Source organism: Pipistrellus hanaki, assembly GCF_964339955.1.
Source record: "Pipistrellus hanaki genome assembly, chromosome: 3".
Classification (NCBI taxonomy): Eukaryota; Metazoa; Chordata; class Mammalia; order Chiroptera; family Vespertilionidae; genus Pipistrellus; species Pipistrellus hanaki.
Window position 1 is genome coordinate 92,495,993 of NC_140505.1, and position 24,596 is coordinate 92,520,588.

General features: G+C 41.7%; 1 protein-coding gene across 7 annotated transcripts in view; it reads left to right on the plus strand.

Annotated features, from left to right (window-relative positions):
• MICAL3 (microtubule associated monooxygenase, calponin and LIM domain containing 3) overlaps positions 1-24,596 on the plus strand; it is a 250,954-nt gene that overhangs the window by 96,566 nt on the left and 129,792 nt on the right. For 2 of the 7 annotated variants that reach the window (XM_084878515.1, XM_084878517.1), the window contains exons 10-17: positions 688-814; positions 3,296-3,392; positions 4,759-4,906; positions 11,579-11,775; positions 14,940-15,052; positions 15,148-15,210; positions 15,940-16,110; positions 17,562-17,645. In XM_084878515.1, coding sequence (XP_084734641.1) covers positions 688-814; positions 3,296-3,392; positions 4,759-4,906; positions 11,579-11,775; positions 14,940-15,052; positions 15,148-15,210; positions 15,940-16,110; positions 17,562-17,645 — 1,000 coding nt within the window. Of the gene's footprint in view, positions 1-687; positions 815-3,295; positions 3,393-4,758; positions 4,907-11,578; positions 11,776-14,939; positions 15,053-15,147; positions 15,211-15,939; positions 16,111-16,203; positions 16,330-17,561; positions 17,646-20,955; positions 21,055-23,196; positions 23,233-23,626; positions 23,768-24,596 lie in introns of those variants that run through there. The other 5 variants (XM_084878516.1, XM_084878519.1, XM_084878513.1 and 2 more) reach the window with 4 other exon arrangements.

Sequence of the window (24,596 nt, forward strand, 5' to 3'; positions counted from 1 at the left end):
TGGTCCCCTTAATTTCCAAAATTTCTAAAATTTCCTAAATCTTTCATATTTTATCCCTAAATTTCCTGTTTCAATAGGGGACATACTCAAATAAGAGTTGAGATTAAAAGTGACTTTGAATTCAAAGGAAGATACCAAACTGCTTGTAAACATTTCTCATATTTTCAAATGTCAGATATTTTGAAGCAGATTATTTAAAATAAGGTAAGAATCCTGGGATTTGCTGATTAAAGTACAAATACCTTAACCTGAAAAACTAGAGAAACAAGATTTCCTGGATGAAATTGGTGGTTGATGTCATTTTTAGTCTGTTACTTAAGGCACTCTGGGTAATTAGTTGACAAGTTCTTTTTTCATCTGTGATTCTCTTACATATTAAATATTGGCAAACTTGCAAAAACAAAACAGTAAATTATTTGCCTTTTAAATTAAGGTCAAACGTTTTTATCTCTGCCTACAGCAATGTTTTAGCTGTTCTCGTTGGCCCTTAACCAGGCATGTGGAATCACTGAGCGAGTGGGAATGGGAAACAAGAGCTGATGTAGGATTGGAGGAAACCAGTCAAGGATGAAGATTTATCATCCTTCAGATAATTTGGGGATTGTCAAAAAATAGAAATAGTCTCAAAGGAGAAGGAGATGTTCGTGATGCTTGTCATGCCCTGAGTATATTGCTGTGTTATTGCAGGGAAAGCATTTATAGGTTGCTGCCTCAGACAACCCCTGAGAATGTGAGTAAAAACTTCAGCCAATACAGCATAGACCCTGTCACCAGATATCCCAATATTAACATCAACTTTCTCCGACCAACCCAGGTAAGTGTCTTCTAGTCAGTGATCTATATCTGGGTCCTTTGAAATTTGCTTATTAATAACAAACATATAGACAACCTTTTCCTCGAGTAGGTTCATGTAGATGTCTCTGATTTGGTTGAAGTACATATTATTTCCCATCAACAAATTGAGCAGTTAAGGCAGAGAGTTATTGGATAACTTGCCAGAAGATCAAACGTGACAAAAATTATGGATCCAGGGCTTTATTCCAGGTCTCCTGATTCAAATTGTATCTTGTAGGGAAAGAGCACTTGTTCACTAGCGAGGAAATGTGACTTCCACTTGCATTATTACCAACAGTTTCTTGTAACTTGGACTGGTTATTTCACTTTCTCCGTGTACCAATAATTCCATAAGGGACATATGCATAGGTGACCTATGGTGCCTCAGCCAGAAATCTGAAACGTACAACCCAAGGTACTTAATAATCCACCGAGCATAAATTACACAGGAGACAAACATGCAATGCACAAATCACTCACGGTTTATTTACCAGAATCCTGGTGGGTTCCAGACCTCAACAGGCCAACCGGGGATACACACTGACAGACACGCGCGCGCGCGCACACACACACACACACACACACACACACACACACACACACACACACACGGTTCACGGAGGACGTTGCAGCTGTGGCTCGGCTTTAGTTGAGGCCTCTCTCGACGGTTAACGGTCCAAGGCTCATGGTATGGGGCTCGTGGCTTGGGCAGAGCTTTGACGGGTGCAGGTGGAGAAAGTGGAGAGCGACCGTCTGTGGAAGAGCAGAAGGAGCATCTCTGATCTTCTCTGGAGCTTGCTCTTTTTATGTGTCTTCAGTGCTCAAATGTGTCTTCAGTGTATCTTATCAGTGGGTTCCAGGAGCCTTGCTATCTGGTCTTATATAGGGGGTACAGATCACTTTATTATTTTCTACATACAGGCGTCTCAAGGGGGCTTATCAATTTGTTTACATTACATTCCATATTTCCAGATATCACACTTCAATTTCACACTTTAATAATTATTCTATATTGTATTTTATCCTTATTACTATTACTATAACACGGCAAACCTCAGTAAAGTTAAAATGATCATCCCTGCTACTCACAGACAGTATCATTGTGAGGACAACTGGGATTATTAGCTGGAAAGAACTTTAAAAGATAAGACGCTTGCTACAATTAAAAGTTATTGTTGGTCATTTTTGTACTGAGTTATTTCTCAGAATATCTTATGCCTTATAATTACATTAAGAATGACATAGTTTAGACAGACGTTATGATAATTTACAGAGCAGAGTTATCCCAAAGAGCCCATCAGTTTTTCGAAAATATTCTGTTCAACATATTTGCCAGTTTTCTAGTGTAATTGTTTAGTCATTAACACTGTGCAAAAAAAAATCCACGTACAAAAGAATATGTACTTTATAATTTCATTTACATAAAGTTCAAAAACAAGCAAAATTAATCCTTGGTGATAGAAGTCAGAATAGTGGTCACCTTTGGGATCAGAATACTGACTGCAAGCCTGGAGATGTTGTAAAGTTTGATCTGGGTTGTTATATGGGTACTGGAGTCTGGGTGCACAAATTCGTGGGGTCCCTCAGTGTGGCCTGTGGGATGGGGCCAAAACCTGCTCTCCAACATCCCCGGAGGGGTCCTGGATTGTGAGAGGGTGCAGGTCAGGCCCAGGGACCCCACCAGTGGGCCAGGAGGAACCAGGGAGGGCTCCAGAGCCTGTCTTGCTCAGTCCAGATTGGCTGGACACCAGCAACAGGCTAACCTACCAGTTGGAGCGTCTGCCCCCTGGTGGTCAGTGCACATCATAGCAAGTGTTTGACCAGTCAGCTCTCAGTCCCATGGTGGTCAGTGCATGACATCACAAGCAGTCGAGCTGACTTAGCATATCATTAGCATATTATGCTTTGATTGGTTGAACGGATGGCTGGACACTTAGCATATTAGGCTTTTATTATATAGGACATTTATTTACAAAAATGCATCATTTTACTATATGTATTATCAATTAAAAAGTAGATTTTGTCCAGCCAGTTTGGCTCAGTGGTTGAGCGTAGAGTGAACCAAGAGGTCACAGTTCAATTCCAGGTCAGGGCACATTCCAAGGTTGTAGGCTTGATCCCCAGTAGGGGGCATGCAGCAGGCAGCTGATTGATGATTCTTTCCATTCATTGATGTTTGTCTCTCCTGAAATCAATAAAAAAAAAAAAAAAAAAAATTTTAAGTAAAATTTTTTTTGAAAATAGGTCCAACAAAAACTATCAAAAGGACTTCTATAGCTGAGTAGTGAATTTTTAGCACAACTTAGGTATTTATTTATATGTAACCTAGGTCATCATCATAACTTTTATCTAAACTTTGCCCAGTCTGCTATTACAGACTTTCATCTGTCATTCTCTTCTCAGGTGGGAATTTGTTACTTGTTTCATTTTCCTTCTTTACAACGTTTTACATTTCTGCCAGGTGCGCCATTTATATGATACTGGAGAAACAAAAGATATTCATCTGGAAATGGAGAACCTGGTGAATTCCCAAACTACCCCAAAGTTGACTCGCAATGGTGAGTTCTGATAATGCCCTTTTGAAATATCGGTAACCTATCCAGAGACATCTGTAATTTATTGAGCTCTTAGTGTACATAGTACTGCATAAGGCAGTGGTTCTCAATCAGACGTGATTTTGCCCCTTAAAGGACATTTGGTAGTTTCTGGGGACATTTTTTAATGTCTTGAGTTGAAAAGGATGTTACTAGCATCCAAGGATACAGCTAAACCTCCTAATGTACACAAATCAGCTCTCAGCCAAAAATATCAGTTGTGTCAAGGTTAAGAAACCTTAATCTAAGATATTATGAGGAAATAAAGAGAAATCAGATAGAGATGCTATTGATAAAGAGAAAAGGGCAGCATGTGGGTACATACACATGCCAGCTAAGGTTTTGGGGGTAAGGCTTTATGGAAGAAATAGCGGCATTTTAATTGAGTACTATGATATTGCCAATGAAAGGTTCAAGGCGTAGGAAACGGGAGTTGGAGACCAAGACATATTAAAGGGGAGGTTTATTCCGCAGTAACAAGCGAGATTCATTACGGAGGAGGTAGAGAATTGGAGGAGGGGGAGGAGGAGAATGAGGGACTCAACTGGGCTGTCTCTGCAGACGGAGAGTGGTGGGATGGGGGGGGGGGTGTGAAAAACAGCGGCACTGGAGGGGTTGAGATGGCCTCTTCAGGGAACAGAAAGGGTTGGGCCCAAGGATGAATGGGAAGGGATGGGCGCCAGGGCAGTTGGCACGCTCTGATTGGAGGTTCAATGTCTCAGGGATGTCTCGGCTGCAGACTCTGGTAAAGTCATAACTCCACCCATCAGTTGGGGTGGAGGGATCTATCAGCCAGGATACAGTGACAGAGATAAAGGCCATTTCATATTTTGTGTGTATTGTGGGCCCCTGAAGATTTGTTTTAAAGGAGAGTGATGTGAGTATACCTCTACATGTAAGATGGCATGGAGAAGGCAAATCGCATTGTAATAGTCAGCTAACAGTTGTAAAGGCCTAATTCTGGTATGGATATTGAGGATGGAAACAGGACAGTGGACCATAATTAGACGAAATATCACTTTAGGGTCAGGTACAACTGGGTCCCAGTCCAATCTTTGCCATTTGTGAAGTGTGTGGTAATGAGCAGGTTATATACAATAGTATATGAACTTCAGTTCCTTGTCTATGAAATAAAGGTAACAAACACCTACCTTGCATTATGGTCATAAGAATTTTGTGATATGCATAGTTGGTTTATCATGAGGCCTGACAACTGTGTTCTTCCTACCTTCAATAATTTTTCAAACTGGATATGTGTGGTACAAAGAGGATCCCATATTAATGCTACCAAGTGACAACACTTTCATTAATATTTTTTTTGTTCTTTTAGAGTCTGTACCTCGTTCAAGCAAACTGCTTTGTTGGTGCCAAAGGCAGACAGATGGCTACTCAGGAGTCAATGTGACAGATCTCACTATGTCTTGGAAAAGTGGTCTGGCCCTATGTGCAATTATCCATAGATACCGCCCTGATCTGATGTAAGTTGTGACCAGACTTTCTGTTTCATTTTATATTCCCTAAGGATCTTACAGTACCCTGCTATCAAGTAGCCAAATTTGTACTTTTTTCCAAAACAAAATGCATAGTAAGATACTTTCTCTATAAAGCAATGATTAATTTAGACTTAATTACATTGAAAACTCTGAATGTTAAGTATTATGTAGTTCAACAAAGAAATGATTAGCTGTGTTTTTAACAGCACTCAAAAGGTCAAAAATTGGTTTTAACACCCACCTGAGTGTATTAACTTTACATAATGGAAAACTCTGTTTACTGGCCACAGGTTGAACTCTTCATTTCAGCCAACTGTCTCTCAAATGTTATTGGTCATAAGGAAAATCTGGTTAGAACATTTGGCTGGCTGATGGCAAATGTATCAGGCACTACCAACAAAACAATTAATGCATCCCAGCTTTATAATGGTTCATTCGTATTCTCTTATGTTAAGGATTGAACTTCCTGCTAAGATACTTTGTCAGTCCTACAAAACTCAGATCATCTCACCCACCTACACCAGTAATATCTCCTATTTTTACCATTCTTGATTCATCCAAGTGCAAAATCAGTACAATAGGATGACCCCAAGTCACCTGTGGATACTAGTGCACTCAGGTTTCCACCATGGGCATTCTCCCAAACAAGAATATTTGGAAACAGAAGCAGAGCATGTTGAATTATTTTGGCTGCCTATTCTTTTATAAGGTTCACTTAAAGGCCCAATTTTGGTGAGTTTATTTTAATAATTCCTTAAGAAATCATAAAGGACCTAGTTCCTATTTATATTGCGTTATGAGTTAATGAGGCAAGAGCTGTAAAAATAGCCTTTGTATAATGTGATTTAGGAATGGGGATTTCTGATTGGTTTGGATAAAGGTAAGTGACCTCTATGATCTTCTACCTTAGTTTATGCACAGATGACAGTAGGGCTTACCCCATGAGGAAAAAGGAAAAGAAGGGGGTGTGAAGTTTTAAGATTGGAGTCGCTCAAGGATTTACTAAGTGTACTGGTTAATCGGATTTTTTTCAATAGATGGAGTTACACATATGTTGATATATATGCGATTTGATATGTATGCTATTTTGTTGTAATGACAAGTTTCAAAACTTCATATGTCAAATTTTCTGAAGGTGTTAACATCATAAATATTTTTATGCTTAAAAATATTGAATTTTGTGCCAAAAAAAGAGTATTTGCGGGAAGTTTTAATTCATTACTTTATTTTGAAGAAAAGTGCTGCTGAAGCTTATGGTGAACATGCTCCATCGCAAGATACTTGTGAATGCTGGTTTAAACACTTTAAAAGTGATGATTTCTATGTGAAAGACAAAGTATGTCTAGGTCAACCGAAAAAGTTTGAAGACAACAATTACAAGCATTGTTGGATGAAGATGCATGTTAAATTCAAAAACAACTTGCAGAAAGATTAAACATTGCTCAGAAAATAATTTCAGATTGTTTACATCAATAGGAAAGATTTTAAAGGAATGAAAATGGGGTGCCACATCAACTGATCGAAAGACAAATGAAAAACCAAAAAATCATCAGTAAAATGTTGCTTCAATAGCACAAAAGAAAGTAATTTTTGCATCAACTTGTGACTGGCGATGAAAAGTAGATTTATTTTGAGAATCACAAATGCACAAAATCATGGGTTGATCCAGGTCAACCATCAACATCTACTACAAGGCCAAATTGCTTTGGAAAGAAGACAATGCTCTGCATTTGGTGCAATCAGGAAGGTGTGGTGTATTATGAGCTACTAAAACCAGGTGAAACCGTTATTACTGATCGCTATCGATAACAAATAATCAATTTAACCATGCTTTGATCATGAAAAGGCCAGAATGTGCCAGAGGACATGGCAAAGTAGTTTTGCTTCATGATGATGCACTGTCACACAGTTTAAAACTAGTAAAAGACACGTCAAAAGATCTTGCTGGAGGGGAGATCTAAGATGTCGGCATACATAAACATCTGAACTTCTGCCGTGCACAACAATTTCAAAATTAAAACTAGCCGAAATCGGCTTGGCTCAGTGGATAGAGCGTTGGCCTGCGGACTGGAAGGTCCCGAGTTCGATTCCGATCAACGGCATGTACATTGGTGAGGGCACATCCCCAGTAGGGGGTGTGCAAGAGGCAGCTGATCGATGATTCTCTCTCATCGATGTTTCTAACTAACCCTCTCTCTTCCTCTCTGTAAAAAATAAATAAAATATATTTTTTTTTAAAGAGAAAAACAACTAAAACTAAAAGACAAAATGTCTATCACCCAGAACCACGTGAAAGCTAGCTGAGTGGAAGTTCTACAACGGAAAGAGAAAAGAACATTCAGTGCATAAACGCTGAAAAACTGAGGTACAGGGGCGCGCACGATACATCTGCGGCAGTTCCTGGCTGGCGGAGGGCATTGCTTTCTTCAACCCAAAGAGAGATAAGCTCCCAATCTCTCTGAAATCCAGTTTCTGGGGAGAAGCTAGACTGTTTGCCATCGGGTCGGAAAGTGAGGGTGGCTTGCTTGCAGAGCTGTGCACAGGAATAATTGTTTGCTGTGCTGGGGCTCGAGACACGGGGGCGCGGTCAGAGAGGTAGAGACGGTGGATGGGCAGCCATCACTATTGATCATGCTTCAACCTAGTGATGCCCTGAGCTCAGCCCCGCACAATCTACAAACAAACCCAAGCTCCAAGCAGTGGCTTTTGCATATGAATGGCCTTCTCTATTGCAGTTTAACCTAGCAAATTTGCAACCTGGTGCAGACAGCTCCAAGCTCCAAGCAGGGAGGAGAGGACTGTGGCTCTCACTGTAGCTTCTGCAGGGTGGCTTCAGACAGTAGCTGAACTGCACCCCACTGGATATCCAGAAGCCAGTGTATCTAGTGGTCAGTGTGAGACACCAGATTTCAACTCCTCACATCCATAAGTGACACATTTGGGAGGCGGACTCAGTGAGCACCAAAGCCCCACTGAAACAAGGCCTGCACCATAAGCATGTCTGCAGCGCAGCAGTTCTTCTGTTACAGACACAGCAGGTCCCCACTGCCAATTGGCCTGAAGGTCAATTCCTCCCAGTGTACCAACAGCAATAAAGGCTTAACTACACCAAGACTTTGCACTCAGCCCACAAAAGGGTGTACCAAGAGTGACCACCTTGAGTGATTGAGGAACTGAGCTACTAGCCCCTATAGGTCACTTACCTCACAAAGCCACTCCATCAACACAGGGAGGCAGCCAAAATGCGGAGACATAGAAGCATGTCACGAATGGGAGAGATGGAGGAAAGTAAACTACTGGATGACACAGAGTTCAGAACCACATTTATAAGGTTACTCAAGAATCTTCTAAAAACCACTGAGAACTTGAAGAGACCTTCAAGGACCTTAATGAGAATACCAAAAAAATAGAAAAGAACCAGTCAGAAATTAAGCATATGCTGTCTGAAATAAAGAATATACAGAAACTCAACTGTAGATCAGTGTACCCCAAGAATCAAACCAAAGATCTGGAATATGAGGAAGCAAAAGACACCCAACCAGAGAGGCAGAAAGAAAGAAGAATCCAAAAGTGTGAGGATAGTGTAAGGAGTCTCGGGGACGGCTTTAAGCGTACCAACCTCTGGAGTTTTGGGGTGCCAGAAGAAGAGAGCGAGCAGGATATTGAAAGCTTATTGGAGGAAATAATGACAAAACTTTCCCTACCTGGTGAAATAGACTTACAAGTTCAGGAAACCCACAGAGCCCCAAACAAGAGGAATCCAAAGAGGACCACACCAAGACACATCATAATTAAAATGCCAAGGGCAAAAGACAAAGAGAGAATCTTGAAAGCAGCAAGAGAAAAAGTTACCTACAAAGGAGTACCCATACAACTGTCAGCTGATTTCAAAACAGAAACTACACAGGCCAGAAGGGAGTGGTTAGAAATATTCAGTGATGAACAGCAAGAATCTACAACCAACATTATTCTACCAGCAAAGCTATGGTATCATTCAGAATTGAAGGTCAGATAAAGAGCTTCACAGATAAGAGAAATCTAAAGGAGTTCATCACCACCAAACCAGAATTACATGAAATGCTGAAGGGTATTCTTTAAGAAGAGGAAGAAGAAGAAAAAGATAAAGGTAAAAACTATGGACAACAAAAAGTCATCAAATATATACCTACCAACAAGTGAATCTAAAAATCAAGTGAATAAAAAATCTGAAGAACAGAATAGGCTGATGAATATAATAGAATCAGGGACATAGGAAAGGAGTGGACTGACAGTTCTCAGTGGGGAGGGGTTTGAGGAGTGCGGGAAGAGATTGGACAAAAATCTTTTATCTGTGGATGAAGACAGTGGTGGGGAGTAAGGGTGTGTTGTGGGGAATCAGGTGGAGGGGAGCTATGGGAGCCTTTATTGCTGTTGGGGCAGGAACTCCTGTAATAATCTGAACAATAAAGATTTATTATAAAAGGGAAAAAAAGAGCTTGCCTAGGAAATATTAACCTACCCGCTGTATTCGCCAGACCTTGCTCCTTCAGATTACCACTTGTTCCAATTAATGGCACATGCGCTTTCTTAACAGCACTGAAGAAGTGGAAAATTGGGTGTCTGAATGGTTTGCCTCAAAATAAGAAAAGTTCTATTGGGACGGTATCCACAAATTACCTGAAAGATGGGGGAAATGTGTAGCTAGCGATGGACATTACTTTTAATAAAGCACATTTGATGTTTCTCTTAAAATTATCATGTTTTCTTTTATTACAAAATTCGCCATTATTAACTGGTACACCAAGTAGGCTGACACAACAGGCAAGTAGGAGGGAAGTTTATTAAAGGAAATGGGGGATGGAGCCATAACCCGGGAAGGTTAGGACTTAGCCCTCACTGTCCTTGGGGTTGAATTTTATGCACAAATATCGCAAGGGGCAGAGCCTGGGGGGTGTGAGTGTTCTAGTCTGCTTAGAAGGAGTTCATTGTGTTTCAGACTGATTGGTGCTAGCCATTGAAGCTGTGGGCTGTGGGCTGTAGGCAGCCATTGTTATCTTTGGCCTGCTGTCTCACCCTCAGGTGCGGCTGCCTCCTGTTATGCTGGATAGGGTGATCGCAGGCTTTTCCATGAAATGAGTCTGGGGCCACTTTCTCGTTCAGGACTTTCTAGTCCGCCTGAGCCAAATGCCCTCTGCTGGCCTGTTAGGAGAAAGTGGGAGAGCTTGAGAAAGATTGTGATAAATGACAAAGAAGTGCTTAAAAGAAGGGCCAGATGAATCAGTTCTATTCCCAAAAGAAGACAGTAAAAAAAAAAAAGATGTAGTAACTGACTTCAAAAATTGGTTCTTAACACCCACCTGGGTATATTAACTTCATGAACTCTTTGTTTCAGCCAACTATCTCTCAAATGTTATTGGTCATAAGGAAAACTGGCTAGAACATTTGGGTGGCTAATGGCAAATGTGTCAGGCACTACCAACAAAACAATTAGTGCCTCCCCACTTTGTAATGGTTCATCAGTATTCTCTTATGTTAAGGATTGCACTTTCTTCTAACATACTTTGTCAATCACACAAAACTCAGGGAGAGGTAAGGTGGAGAGGTGAGTGTAAGGTGAGGGACACATTCCTGTTAGAATAGGCCAAAGGCTGTCTGGAGAAGGCTTATGGTATTTTCTCGTAACAGAAGACAGAGCAGTGAATAGGTAATTTGGCACTGTTTAAATCATGGTGACTTCATTCAAGATGAGCCTGTAGACTATGAGGTTTAAGGAATTTTTTGAAATGGAGTCAGTAGTTTAGCACAATGTAAGGCTTACCCAGTTCATCTGAAATCACCTGAAGAAGAACACTCTCAGTTGTTGCTTATGATTGAGTAGTAAGAAGCTTGAAAGCCAGTGGGAAATGTTTGTTCATCTAAATACTTGGGAAATTTTAAGAAATTTAGCAATTTTTTCAAAAAATCTTTTCCTCAAAGTTTTGGAATTCCCTTTAAAATAGAATGCTGAGTAAGGTTTATCAGAGATGATTTAACACATCGAAAATAGTTTGTCAGGTCCAAAGGACATTCACTATGCATAATAATTCCAGGACTTTAAAAATAGTCTGATCCAAATAGGATTTTTATCATTATTTAACATCTTTAATAATAAAAGGGTATATGCTAATTAGACTGGATGTCCTTCCGGAGGTAGCCAGGGCCAGAGGGAAGTCAACCCATGTCCTGGGTGCCTGTGGGCCTCCAAAGAGAAGGAAGCCGGGGTCCTGGATGCCAGAGGGAAGCCAGTGCTGGCAGCTGGGGGAAGGAAGGCCTACTCTTGCACGAATTTCATGCATTGGGCCTCTGGTTAGTTTAATAAACATAGATCACACACAAGATGCAAGGGAATAATATTAATGGTAGTTCCTTTATTGAGCTTACATTTTAGTAAGAAATTTATATAATTGGAAAAATTAGGATTTTTTTTAACTTTCCTTCTGTTTTTTTTTATATGGGTAGATCTTTAATCATTTTATCTCCTTGAGAATGATTTATATTTCAAGTTTGCTCTCAGATTTCAGTGAAGCACTGCACATAGGATTTTAGCTGAGCAACCAAGAAATGAGGTGACTTCTTAATACTGTTTTCTGGTGTGGGGAAAACACTTATTCTTGATAAGTTTTTCTTACCGTTTCTCAGAGATTTTAATTCTTTGGATGAACAAAATGTGGAGAAGAATAACCAACTGGCCTTTGATATTGCTGAAAAGGAACTGGGCATTTCTCCCATCATGACAGGCAAAGAGATGGCCTTGGTTGGGGAGCCTGACAAGCTGTCCATGGTGATGTACTTGACCCAGTTCTATGAGATGTTCAAAGACTCGCTCCCCTCTAATGGTAAGGATTAAGGGCTCTGGTGTGGGTGTCTTTCATGTTCTCTGTTGTTCCCTGGCTTTCTTTCTTTCCCTGTGTCCTATATGAGCACCCACAAAAGCAAATTTTACTGTTTTTACTAACCAGCTATCAGGGTTAAGTCCCTGGGATTTTGCTCTTGTTTTTTCCTTCTCAACCACTCATTCTTACCCAAATCTTTCTCACTATATCTATAAATATGTAAAAACCATTCCTATCCAGAATTTTTCTCTTGACTATTATTTTCTCATACTCTTTCTTTCTGAACCAGCCTTATACACACACACACACACACACACACACACACACACGAGGCCTGATGCACGAAATTCATGCGTGGGGGGTGTCCCTCAGCCCAGCCTGGGGTGTCCCTCAGCCCAACCTGTACCCTCTCCAATCTGGGACCCCTTGGTGGATGTTTGACTGCCTGTTTAGATATGGATCGGGCCTAAACAGGCAGTCAGACATCCTTTCACAATCTAGGACTGCTGGCTCCCAACTACTTGCCTGCCTGCCTTCCTGATTGCCCCTAACTGCTCTGCCTGCCAGCCTGATTATACCCTAACCACTCCCCTACCTGCCTTACCGATGCCTAACTGCTCCCCTGCCAGCCTGATTGTCCAAAACTGCCCTCCCCTGACATCCTGGTCACCCCTAAATGCCCTCCCTTGCATATTCCCTCTTTATTAGATAGGGTTTTTTCTTTAGCATATTGGGCAGTCCTAATTGGTTTGGCTCAGTGGATGGAGCATTGGCCTGCAGAATCAAGGGTCCCAGGTTCAATTCTGGTCATGAACATTGGTTGGGGGCACATACCCAGTGGGGAGTGTGCAGGAGGCAGCTGATCGATGTTTCTGTCTCATAGATGTTTCTAGCTCTCTATCCTTTCCCTTCCTCTCTATAAAAAATCAATAAAATATATATTATTGTATAAAAAAAAGAAACATTTAAGATTCCTCCATGTCTGCCTGGCTGGTGTGACTCAATGGTTGAGACCTCAGGCAGCCAGCCACCACTGAAAGGGGATCGCATATTGGCCAGACTGAGACCCCAGCCCAGGCTGCCATCTCAGCCTGGCCTGGAACAGCATAGTGGGGATGCGTGGAACAGCATAGTGGGGGTGCGTGGCCCCAGCCCAGGATGCCGCATCTGACCTGAAGATCTCACGGCCCTGCCAGCCTGAGACCCCAGCCAAGCCTCCGGGGGATCTGTGACTTTGTTGCGTGGCCCTGCCATTCTGAGACCCCAGCCAAACTGCCGCTGTGGCCAAGGAATGGCGCAAGGCGCTGGCACCTCTCAGCCAGACACTCTGGGCTGCTGCCACTGGGCAGGGATCGCTGTATGGTGGGTGGGCGCCTCCCAGCTAGACACCACCCTGGACTGCCTCTGCTGGGCGGACTTGAGGACCCCAGAGGGGCTAAGAGGACTGGGCACGGCCATCTTGTGGCTATGGGCGCTGCCATTTTGTTGCGGAGTGATGGTTAATTTGCATATTTTGTCGTGGAGTGATGATTAATTATTAGATAGGATATATACACACACTTTTTTTTTAATTTCAGAGAGTGAGAGGTAGAAATATCGGTGATGAGAAAGAATCATCTATAGGCTGCCTCCTGCACGCTCCTCACTGGGGTCGAGTCCGCAACCCAGAATCAAAGCGGGACCTCCAGGTTCATAGGTCAACACTCAACCACTGAACCACACTGGCCTGGCTGAACCACCTTTTTTTAAAAAAGTGGGCTATGCCGAAACCGGTTTGGCTCTGGATAGAGCATCGGCCTACGGGCTGAAAGGTCCCGGGTTCGATTCTAGTAGAGGGCATGTACCTTGGTTATGGGCACATCCCCAGTGGGGGTGAGCAAGAGGCAGCTGATCAATGATTCTCTCTCATCGATGTTTCTAACTCTCTATCCCTGTCTCTTCCTCTCTGTGAAAAATCAATTATATATATATATATATATTTTTTTTTTTTTTTTGGGGGGGGGGCTACTTCCTCGATTGCCTAAACTTTTAACACTTTGCAACCTGGCTTCTGTCATTATTCCTCTGATAGATTGTTCTCCTTGGTAATGAAGAATCACCAAATCCTTGTTTTTTTCACTTCTCATCTTTTATGCCCTTGGCTTTTTGCATTGTTCAGCATTGTGGAATGACATCTTTTGTCTGAAACTCTCTTTTTCTTGGCTTCTGTGATCCTGTACTGGACTGCCTTCGTTCTCTTCCTTCAGTAACTGTTCCTTCTTTGGCTTTTCTTTCTTCTACATTTTAGTGTTTTCCAAAAATCTTCCTTGACTCTCAGCCCAATACCTCAGTCTGTCAGCATGCTACAAAAAATATTTCTGTTGTCACTTATTGTCTCTTGGAATAGCATAATGATTAAGAGTGTTGACCTGGGTTTACATCCTAGTACTAATATCTGTTAAACCTTAGGCTAGTTACTCAGTTTTCCTGTGCTCAGTTTTCCCATCTGTAAAATGGGGCTTTTTCTATATATAACTAGATTGTGATATACTAAGAAGAATGTTTGCAAAATGGAAACACTTAATAAATGTTAGCAATATATTATTAGTTTCAATTATTTTAAAAAATTGCTATTATTACTAATAAAACATTGGAATCCACAGTTTGTGATTCACCAGTATCTCCTAGCCCATGTATTCTCATAAGTGTTTGTAGCTTTTTCTGATTAGATACACAGTCTTTACAACAGAGGTCCACAATTCTAACATCAATGTACACATTTATGGAGAGCAGCCCCTTAGTGTGTAACATAGTTCATGGGGTATGCATACACCAAACCAGTGATCCTGTCCTCCCTCCCTTTCTCTCTGCCCTGAAAGTTTATCACAAAGGTGAGGCTTCAACACTACTGTAACAAAAAACAAAAAGCAAAAGTGGGGGTTTTTGTGACTTACAAGGGGAAAGAATTAGTATTGTTTATGTTGATGGAAAAAAGAAGGCTCAGTGTATAAATCTAAGAATGCACTTTCTTTGTAAAATTTCATGCTTTAGTTCCTCATACTTTTGTCATAGCAGATAAACCTTTAGAGCTTTTGGAGGTTCTGGGAGCCACCTGCAGGCAAGGCAGTCTGGTCAGTACTTTGAGGCCCCCTCTAATGCTATCGTGGAAAATTGCTTTCTGTTCACAGATGCCTTGGACTTGAGTGCTGAAGAGAAAGCAGTCCTGATAGCCAGCACCAAATCTCCTATCTCCTTCCTAAGCAAACTTGGGCAGACCATTTCTCGGAAGCGTTCTCCCAAGGTAAATGAAAAAGGTTGTTGTTTTTTACCAGCTGTATACCCAATGGCAATATATAGTGACTAGAATAATGCAGTTTGGCTACTCTCTTGGTATAGGATAAGAAGGAAAAAGACTTGGATGGTGCTGGAAAGAGGAGAAAGACCAATCAATCAGAAGAGGTGAGAATTATATGGGGATTTGTTAGAAGGGTTATACTCAATTGCCCTTTTTGTCTTAAAACCGTAATTTTCAAATTGATGTTGCTAGATCTTTTTATATTCACCCTTTATGAGATTTTTAAAAAAATATATATTTTATTGATTTTGTACAGAGAGGAAGGGAGAGATAGAGAGTTAGAAACATCGATGAGAGAGAGTCATCGATCAGCTGCTTCTTGCACACTCCCTACTGGGGGGTTCATCAGCTGCCTCTTGCACACCCCGTACTGGGGATAAGCCCGCAACCAAGGAACATGCCCTTGACCGGAATCAAACCCAGGACCCTTCAGTCCCCAAGCCGATGCTCTATCCATTGAGCCAAACCGGTTTTGGCTATGAGAATTTTTGTGAGCAGATGCTTTTTCTGTGGGCTTTTGCCTTTGTTTATTTTTTTTGGAGAGCGTTCAAAGGAACACACACACACACCTGCACCAGAGCTTTCCTGTCTCTTTGGAATCACACATCTGGCAAAGGGCATTGGCTTTCCTGGGGTGTGATAATCCCAGTAAAAGTCTGAGTACCTCTTTGTATTCTATCTTGAGATTAGAACTTTGAGGAGAGCTGTTACGGTTAATCTAAAGCAGAAATACTAACCACCATGCCAAGTCCTAGCTGTATTTTTCCTTTGAGGGAAGGGCATTTGGGGGCTTCTCTAACAGAGGCTGGTTCTTTGGTGTTGATATTGATCAGGAGGAAGTACCCTGTGTGTGCAGAGGAAGATCCACATTAGTGAGTACTCTGCCTGACAGGAGGACTGATATCACACTCAGCAACCAGAACAAAGTAAAGTACATGGCAACCCAGCTGTTGGCCAAGTTTGAAGAGAATGCACCTCCACAGTCCACTGGCATAAGGAGACAGGTAAACACATCTCATGCCTTGCTCATCCACAGTTGATCTGGCTACATAGGAATGAGGTACCTTTTCAGTTGAATGAGATGGGATATTTTACAGACCCGAGGAATCATGGGCTCAAGACTGGTGTCTGATTCTCCCCATGTCTTAACTGTGGCAGAAGAGAACATTTCAGAAGTTCCTCATGCTTTCAGTACTGCTTCATCCTCAACATTCAGGTCTGAGGTATCTGTGACAAAATTCTGCAGAGGGATTTTTAAATTATATGTATATACCTATCCATATGTATATGTTCACATTTAAATTATTAAAAACATACATGCTTATTAAGAAAGATGTTAAAAAGTGATAAAGGGTAATTAAAATATCTCCAATTCTGTTAATATTTTGTTATAGTTCTTTCTGATCTTTTTTTCTTTAATGTATTCTTATTTTCATAGTTGAGGTCCATTCTTATCATACACTTTTCCATTCTGCTTTTTTTCATGTAACTTTGATCATATTCCCACATCATTCCAAACTCTTTACAAGCACCTTTAAGTGTGTGCCATGCTTCTCTTAACTCCTTTATGCTGGATGTTCAGTTGTTTCTTATCAACAAATATTCTTGTTACAGACTGCTTTTTTTGTGTTGCAAATGACTTTAGTAGGTTGTCCTTGAACTAGGTTGAGAATATGAACTTTTTTTTTCTTTTTGAGAATATGAACATTTTAAAGATTCTTCATGGATTCTTCAGAAAGCCTTGTCTCTTCTCCTGCTTATCTAAAAGTCATTAAGACTTCTTTCAAGAGGAAATGCTGGGATTTTGAAATTTACACTGAAAGTTTCTTGTGAAAGTTCCTGGTGGTTTGAGAGAACCCATCCTCTGCATCCTTTCCCACTTTCTTCATCTTTTCCACATGCATTAATGGTTGTTCCTGTGGACAGACTAGGGTGGGCACTGACTTACTGACTGTGCTTGGAGTCTGGCCTTAATCAACTTCTCACATCTAGCCATTGGTTATGGCTCACAAAAAAGATGATGATATTCATTCCCTGTTGGCTCTGGCAGCCCAGGTCCCACTCACCTTGGGAAGGCTGGAATTATTCTCCATTAGAGGAAGTTTGCCTCTAAGAGATAGTTGCTTCCTCATTTTGAGTGAAAGATTAGTTTTCCAAATCAGAATTAGTAGTTTAGGCTTATAACATTGAGCTAGGGAAAAGGATAATGATAATTACAGCTTTTGTTTTTCCTTTTTTATTTGTTTACATTTGCTTTTGGTTTGGGGAACAGGGTGTTTGCTTTCCTTTATAAGCAAAGCTTTCTAAAAATTCTATGTCTTCACCACCATCCCAGTATATTGATGTATGTCTATCTTCCACAAGTACCTTTTTTGTACCTTCTACTTTAACATATTTTATTTTGTTTTGTCTTCCGTGTCCTGTCCCCCACCCATACTTGGCCTGTGTGTCACAGCCAACACAAGAGCATGGGGTCAGCCAGCCGTCCTGCTGCCTACCTGATCAGGGTCTCCCTGCTCCCACCCCACAGTGGAAACAGGTAAAGGAACTATCCAGAAACCAGAATGGGTGCTGCATCCCCAGGCCTTCCCACCCTATTCCTCCTTCTGAGCCAGCCAAGGTAGAGGCCTGTACTCTAGAATCCCAGCTTAAGCATAGGACATCTCTGTGCCCATTTGAGTAATTACTCTGATAAAAGTGTAATAAACAATACTGTTTGTATTGCATGATTTGTTTAACTCCTTGGGATTTAAGAAACCAGTTAGCAGGGTGGGCTGTCAATATTATGAAACTAGCAGGAGCTATGTGATTAATTATTCAGGTACCTTTGGGGTTTTGCTATTACAGTTTATTCCAAGTTGACTGCTTGTTCATATGTGTCCTTATGACCATGTTAAATAGGAAAATATTATCCAAGAAATGACTTGAACTATAATTTTTATTTGGTTCAGAACCTAGACAAAGATTCTTATTATAAAGCTGCTTTTGTGTGTTGCAGATGACTTTCCTAGGCTCTCCTTGAACTAGGTCGAGAAATTTGGCATTTTCTTGTGTTTTGTATACATTTAAAATACTCTTTTTAGAAATTTTCACTGAAGAAGTTAGTTGTAGGATCTCCTAGAAAGCTGCTTCTCATAAGCAGTACAGAATAGGTCAGAAAGAGGAGGAATGGCAATGGTTGATAATAAGAAACATCAGGGGGGATTGGAGGCCTCTATTGTACCTCCTTCACATCACAGCTAACAAGTTCCTGCTCCAGTGAGTGCACTGGACTTGTCTTGTGGGTTAGTATCATTTAAGACTAAGATTTTGAGAGGTCAAAGGAATATGCCTTTGATAACTTCAGAGTGACAGTTATTGCTGGGAAGCACTGAGGAGTGACTGGGTGGGTAATGTTTTCTTCCCCCCCCCCCCCCCAACCTTTCTTTTAATAAAATGCTGCATTAAAAGCAAGCTCATGAGGCTGAGATGGAAGCTTGGGAACAATGTCCAAACTCATGAAGCCAAGCTGCCTCTTTCCCTCTGCTCGGATGAGATTTGTTCAAGAGTGCTCATTAGAAATTTACTACCATTTTCTTTCCTCACCCTTTCTTTAAAGTCTAGGTGGAAGGTATAATTAAAAGGTAATCTTCAGTTGAGGATCACAGAAGGGGAACATGAACTCTAACCTAGACCTCCTGAACTTCAGATTCTCACAGTACTCACAAAGGCATCAGAGAGGGAGAGCAGAGAGGAAAGGAGGGTAACTGTAATACATGCAGAGGGGTGAACAAATGACTCAATGGCATGTGCCTGGGCCACTGTGGGTGAGCTTGCAAAGAAGTCTTAGGGGCAGGAAGTATAACCCGAGGAGCCTGGCCCAGCTGAGGCCTCTGTCCTGGTGAAGATTGGCACATCAGCTCACTGCCTGATGCAGCCTTCCTGAGGGATATAAGGAGCTTAGTGTTTATGGGCTTTCTTGTGTATTTCATGTTTATGAAGGATCTGGCTCCTCTGGCCTCATCCACAGTACTACATGCAGATGAACAGCTAACTTGTCACCTGGGTAAATAGATGGTCAAAATTAGTGAAGTAGAATACTGCTAAGCTGTGCAGGCAACAGACTAGAGCCATTAAATCCAAACATGGTTTCTGCAGAGTGGGTCCCAGAGATGACAGTTAGAAAGAGCACCTGGGTGAATAAGTGATAAACCGTGAGCAATGAAAATCCTGTTAGATCCTGTGTGCTTCTTGTTATATAGACTTGAGAATTGTAAATTTACTTGGCTGTGAACTATAATTCACAGTTCTTACATCCATGTGAAATGTATTGTATTCACATATAATTTTTTCTCAACACTAAAGCAGGAATGGTTTCATGAATCTTGGCCTTGTAAATGTCTCTCTAAAAAAATACAATATTGGAAAGCAATGCCAGATGCTACAGAAACCTATGGTCAGAGGGACTCCAGTGGTGCATTGGAGCCCTCTGCTTCTGACTCACCCTAATTGCCAACCCCATTTAACACCCTTTAGGAATTGGGCAGGGGCTGACTGGCAGCACCTTATCATGATTCACTTTGTGTTTCTCTTAAAGTGGTTCAAGAGAGGCAGGAGGGTATGGCAAGCACAGCAGTGATGGCTGAGTTGGCACCAGAACCAGTTTTTACTTAGGTCATAGTATGAGAGGGAAATGAATAATAATGCTGCTTATCTGTGACTTCTGTTTTTTACCTTCCTGTGTATACATTTGGTTCTTCCCTCTCCACCCTTTTGTCTTTTGATCTCAGAAGTGCATCCTACAGGCAAACTCCTCATTATCCAGCCTAGGTTTACAATTAGGTTGTCATGAGAAGTGGGAACAGATAGGGGAATTGCTTCCCTATCCCACTAGTTCTCTAAGATCTGTATGCTGGCCCCACAGTCTTTCTGGGCTCAATGAAGTGAGGATTCCTCTGACCTAGGAGTATGTAATTATTTACTAAGTCCTACAGGGTTCTCAATCATAGGTTCTCAAGGAAAAAGATAAGACAAGATTGAAGAGGGATAAGATGGGGAGATAATCTGTAGGCATAGGTTTGTTTTCAGGTAGTGGAAGATATTTAAATTTTTTAAATATATTTTATTGATTTTTTTACAGAGAGGAAGAGAGAGGGATAGAGAGTTAGAAACATCGATGAGAGAGAATCATTGATCAGCTGCATCTTGCACACCCCCTACTGGGGATGTGCCCGCAACCAAGGTACATGCCCTTGACCAAAATTGAACCTGGGACCTTTCAATCCACAGACCTACGCTCTATCCACTGAGCCAAACCGGTTTTGGCAGATATTTAATTTTTATATCCTATTTTCTGTACTTTCTTGCATTTCCTTGGTAGTTGTCCAGAACCTTTTCAGTATGAGGGGACTAAGAAGAGGAAATAATGGCAAGATTTTCTCATAGTTGGTCCCAAAGGAGAATGCTGCTCTGCTCCTGTTGGGTGGCAGGTGATAAGCCATTGGGAGGGTCTGCATGACTCCCTTCTGATGATTGTCTGTGTGTCTTTTCTCTCTATTTATAACCAAAGTCATTTTTTATGTCTTCCAACTTTGATGATATATAGTCTTGATCCCTGATGTTTAGAAAGTACTACACCCCAAGGTCAGCTGCACCTAATAAACAGCGGGAGTCTGACCTGAAGACCAACAACAGGCTATGACACACCACCCTCTCTGACCATACAGTGATTTGCTGTTGAGGATGGAGGGGCAGGGAAGGGGGACTCTTGATATGTTTTTTGCAAATACGCCTTTATCCTTCTAGAACCAGCCTAAATATGGCCACTGTTTCACCAGTGTTCTCTCTGTTTGTATCTGTTGGTATAAAAGCGACGGGAAAAGGAGCATTCTCGGACCTGCCCCAAAAAAGTGATCGCACTCTCTCCACCCCCTACTCCACCTCCCTGTCGGGCACATGGCAGCCAGCAGGTGACCTCCTCTGCATGCTCCGTTGTCCTGTCTGTGTCTTTCTGCCTGCCTTTGTAGGTGGCTAGGGTAGAGACTAAATCAGGATTCCTTCCTTTCAATTATAATTTTTAAAAAATAGAAAAACCATTTGTAGAAACCATTTTTGTAGCAATAGCAACCTTTTTTGCTACAAATGAGCAAATTCCTGATTAGACCTCAGAAGAGTACAAATTGCATTCAAACCCTGGATAGTTTAATCTAGTCCCATGTCATGGAAATACAACCATACAATCACAAACTAAAATGTGTACTATATTAGTCACAGACATGAGTCCAAACCCTGGAGAGCAACATATTTTTATATAACCCTATTTAAAGCAGCCATTTTTGCCTAGCTACCGAAGGAGATTGAACTAAGATGAACTTTTGGAAGCTTTTTATAGGGTTTCACTCTATGAGTTTGCTTCCTTCTGATTTTGATAACCCTGCCTCTTGCTTATCCAGCTTCTCCCATCAAACACTTGCCCTTCCCATCCGCCCCATTCACACTTAGGCAGATCATTCAAAACTGCTTTATAGTAGAGTTAACTGGGGCAACAAGGATGACAAGCATATATTTGTGGCAAGCACACTTACATAAAGTATATTTACAGAATCGCTTTGTTGACCCTTGTAGTCTATTGCTATAAAATGAAATTCAAATTTTAAACGTAGGATCTATGGGAAGGCATTTTCTCAACCAAGGTGGCCTATTTTAAAAGTGACTCCCCCATAATGTGTCTGATTTTTAAAGGCCCAACCTGTGCCGCTGGGTCTAAGAACTGAGCTGCTGTAGGTGTAGTGCTACCCTGTCCCTTCTCTCTACATAAGAGCTAATATTTAGGAGCATTCACTGTGACTTAGGTAGTATTCTAGGCTCTTTTCATGTGTGATATCAAGCAGTTCTTAACAATAACCTTACAAGACTGGTACTATTTTTTTTTTTTTTTTAATTTTAAAATACAAACCCTTGTGTCAAGGGCTGACTTTCAATAGATCACAGCGAGGGAGCTGCTCTGCTACGTACGAAACCCCGACCCAGAAGCAGGTCGTCTACGAATGGTTTAGCGCCAGGTTCCCCACGAACGTGCGTTGCGTGAAGGGCATGGGGGCGGCCCCCTTTCCGGCCGCACCCCGTTTCCCAGGACGAAGGGCTCTCCGCACCGGACACGCCGCGCTGCCGCGGCAAAAGACTGGTACTATTATCTCTATTTTACAGATGAGGAGATTGAGTCGTAGAGTAGGGAGGTAATTTGTACAAGGTCACACAGATGGTCCAGGAACCGATTCTGGATGGTGTGACTCTGGAGCCCAAACTCTGGCCTCATCCTGCCTGTGGAGACAATATGCTCATGGGCTCTGGACAAGAGTAGACACACCGGAAACTTTGGATCAGTTACACACCAGGACGAGGCCATAGGTGAATTTTCAGTTATCCAAAGAGTGATAGGAGCGGCAATTTCTGTCCCTCTACCCCTAGGATTGCTGCTTGAGTGGTTGTCTCAAGTCAGCAGAGGCAGCCATGTCCTGTCTTACAAGTTCCTACCCAGTCACATGTATTTTCCTGCTTACTGAAAAACACTTCTAGTCTTTGTCCTCTTCTCTCTTGACAAAAGTATGTGTTTGTCCCATGTTCCTATGAAGGGACCACTGCCAATCCTGTACTTCCCTCTGGATTTTTCTAGCTGTCATGTATTCCGGCCAGTTTTCATCTCTCACCTTCCCTTTATGCTGTCTATGGAAAGCTTCACCCTTCTAACCTATCTCTCCTTTTAAACCTCCCACTTAATGCCTCTGATCTTGTACCACCCTGTGAAAGAAATATGTTTGTCCCACCTTTGTACTAAGTAGTTCTTTTCTTTTTTTAAAATATTTTTATTTATTTTTTTTTTTTAATATATTTTATTGATTTTTCACAGAGAGGAAGAGAGAGGGAGAGAGAGTTAGAAACATCGATGAGAGAGAATCATCGATCAGCTGCCTCTTGCACACCCCCTACTGGGGATGTGCCCGCAACCAAGGTACATGCCGTTGACCGGAATCGAACCCGAGACCTTTTAGTCCGCAGGCCGATGCTCTATCCACTGAGCCAAACCGGTCCCGGCTATTTTTATTTATTTTTAGAGAGAGAAAGGAAAAGAGTAGAAAAGAGAGAAACATCGATGTGAGAGCAACAACCATCAGCTGTCTCCTGCATGCCCCCTACCTGGGATTGAGCCTGCAACCCAGGCATGTGTCCTGACTGGAAATCAAACTGGCAACCTTTCAGTGCACAGGACGATGCCCAACCAACTGAGCAACACCAGCCAGTGCCGTACTAATTAGTTCTTTATTTATTTATTTATTGGGAGTCCAGGTGGGCAAAGTAGCTGTGCCAAAAGTTGTCCTTGGGTCACAGGGTTTGATATAGATGGGATTGTGGTTCCTTGGAATGGGGCTTAGTGGAAGCCAGGGGATTTGTGTTGAAAAGAACTCTAAATTTCTGGCACTGTCACTTAGTAGTTCCAAATATAGCATTTTGATGGAGCTTAAATTTCTACTTTGTTGCCAACAGACGCACAGGGATCTTGATGCTGACAGCTGTGGCAAGCAGAGTCCCCATCATGAGAGGGTAAAAGAGCATGAACCATGGCATGGGATGCTGCTGAGAGCCACACAGATGGGACACGCTGGAGGGGTGGGGGGCAGAGGGAAGGTGAGGATGGTCCCTTCTCCCCTTGCTTTTTGTACTCTTTTGTAACCCAGCCATGAGACAGAGTTGGTTTTTTTGTTTTGTTTTGTTTTATATTTTGCTAACAGTGTTGATCCTTGCAGGTAGCATTCACCCACCCAAAGTTCAGATCAGGTATGGATCCTGAAAGTCTGTATTATTCTAAAAAGCCCAATGACTTCCCATTTCTGCCCACCTTTCTCATTCCAATATATGTGCCAGTGGCAGAATAGCATTTGACTACCAGGTATGACTTAGGGCAAGGCTCTAGATCAAAAGGCAGGAGGTATTTGCTTAGCTCATTTGACAGTGGAGTACCTTGAGGTAGAAATACCAAGAGAATTCTTAACTGATGTAGGGGAAAGAAGGTGATAACAAGATAGGGTTGCAACTAAAAGGCTTGAGCCAATCTTTTCTGAAAAACTAAAGGGGGAGATTACTGTTTATACCTGGCCATTGTATAATTTGATAAAAAGCAGAGATGGCCCATTTTTAAAAGCCTGCTTATTTTATTAAATTTTTTTTTGGTTGTTATTGTTACCTGTAAAGATGACCTATGAGTAGCTGTAGTTGTGCAGCTGCAAATTTCACAGGGGTCTTTTAAAAACTTTTACCTCCCCTTCTGCTTCTGCTCTCTGAGAAGTATAATTATTGCTCAGCAGCAAATCTGGTTACTTCTCGGATCTATTGGGAAGTTAGCCATAGTGCTATCTTCCTGTACCTTGTCACTGAGCCAAAATCAGGTGATCTGGACTGCCAAGAGCACTTGGTACCAGATGCTGGGGTAGCAGGAAGGAATCTTCCTGAAGTGGAG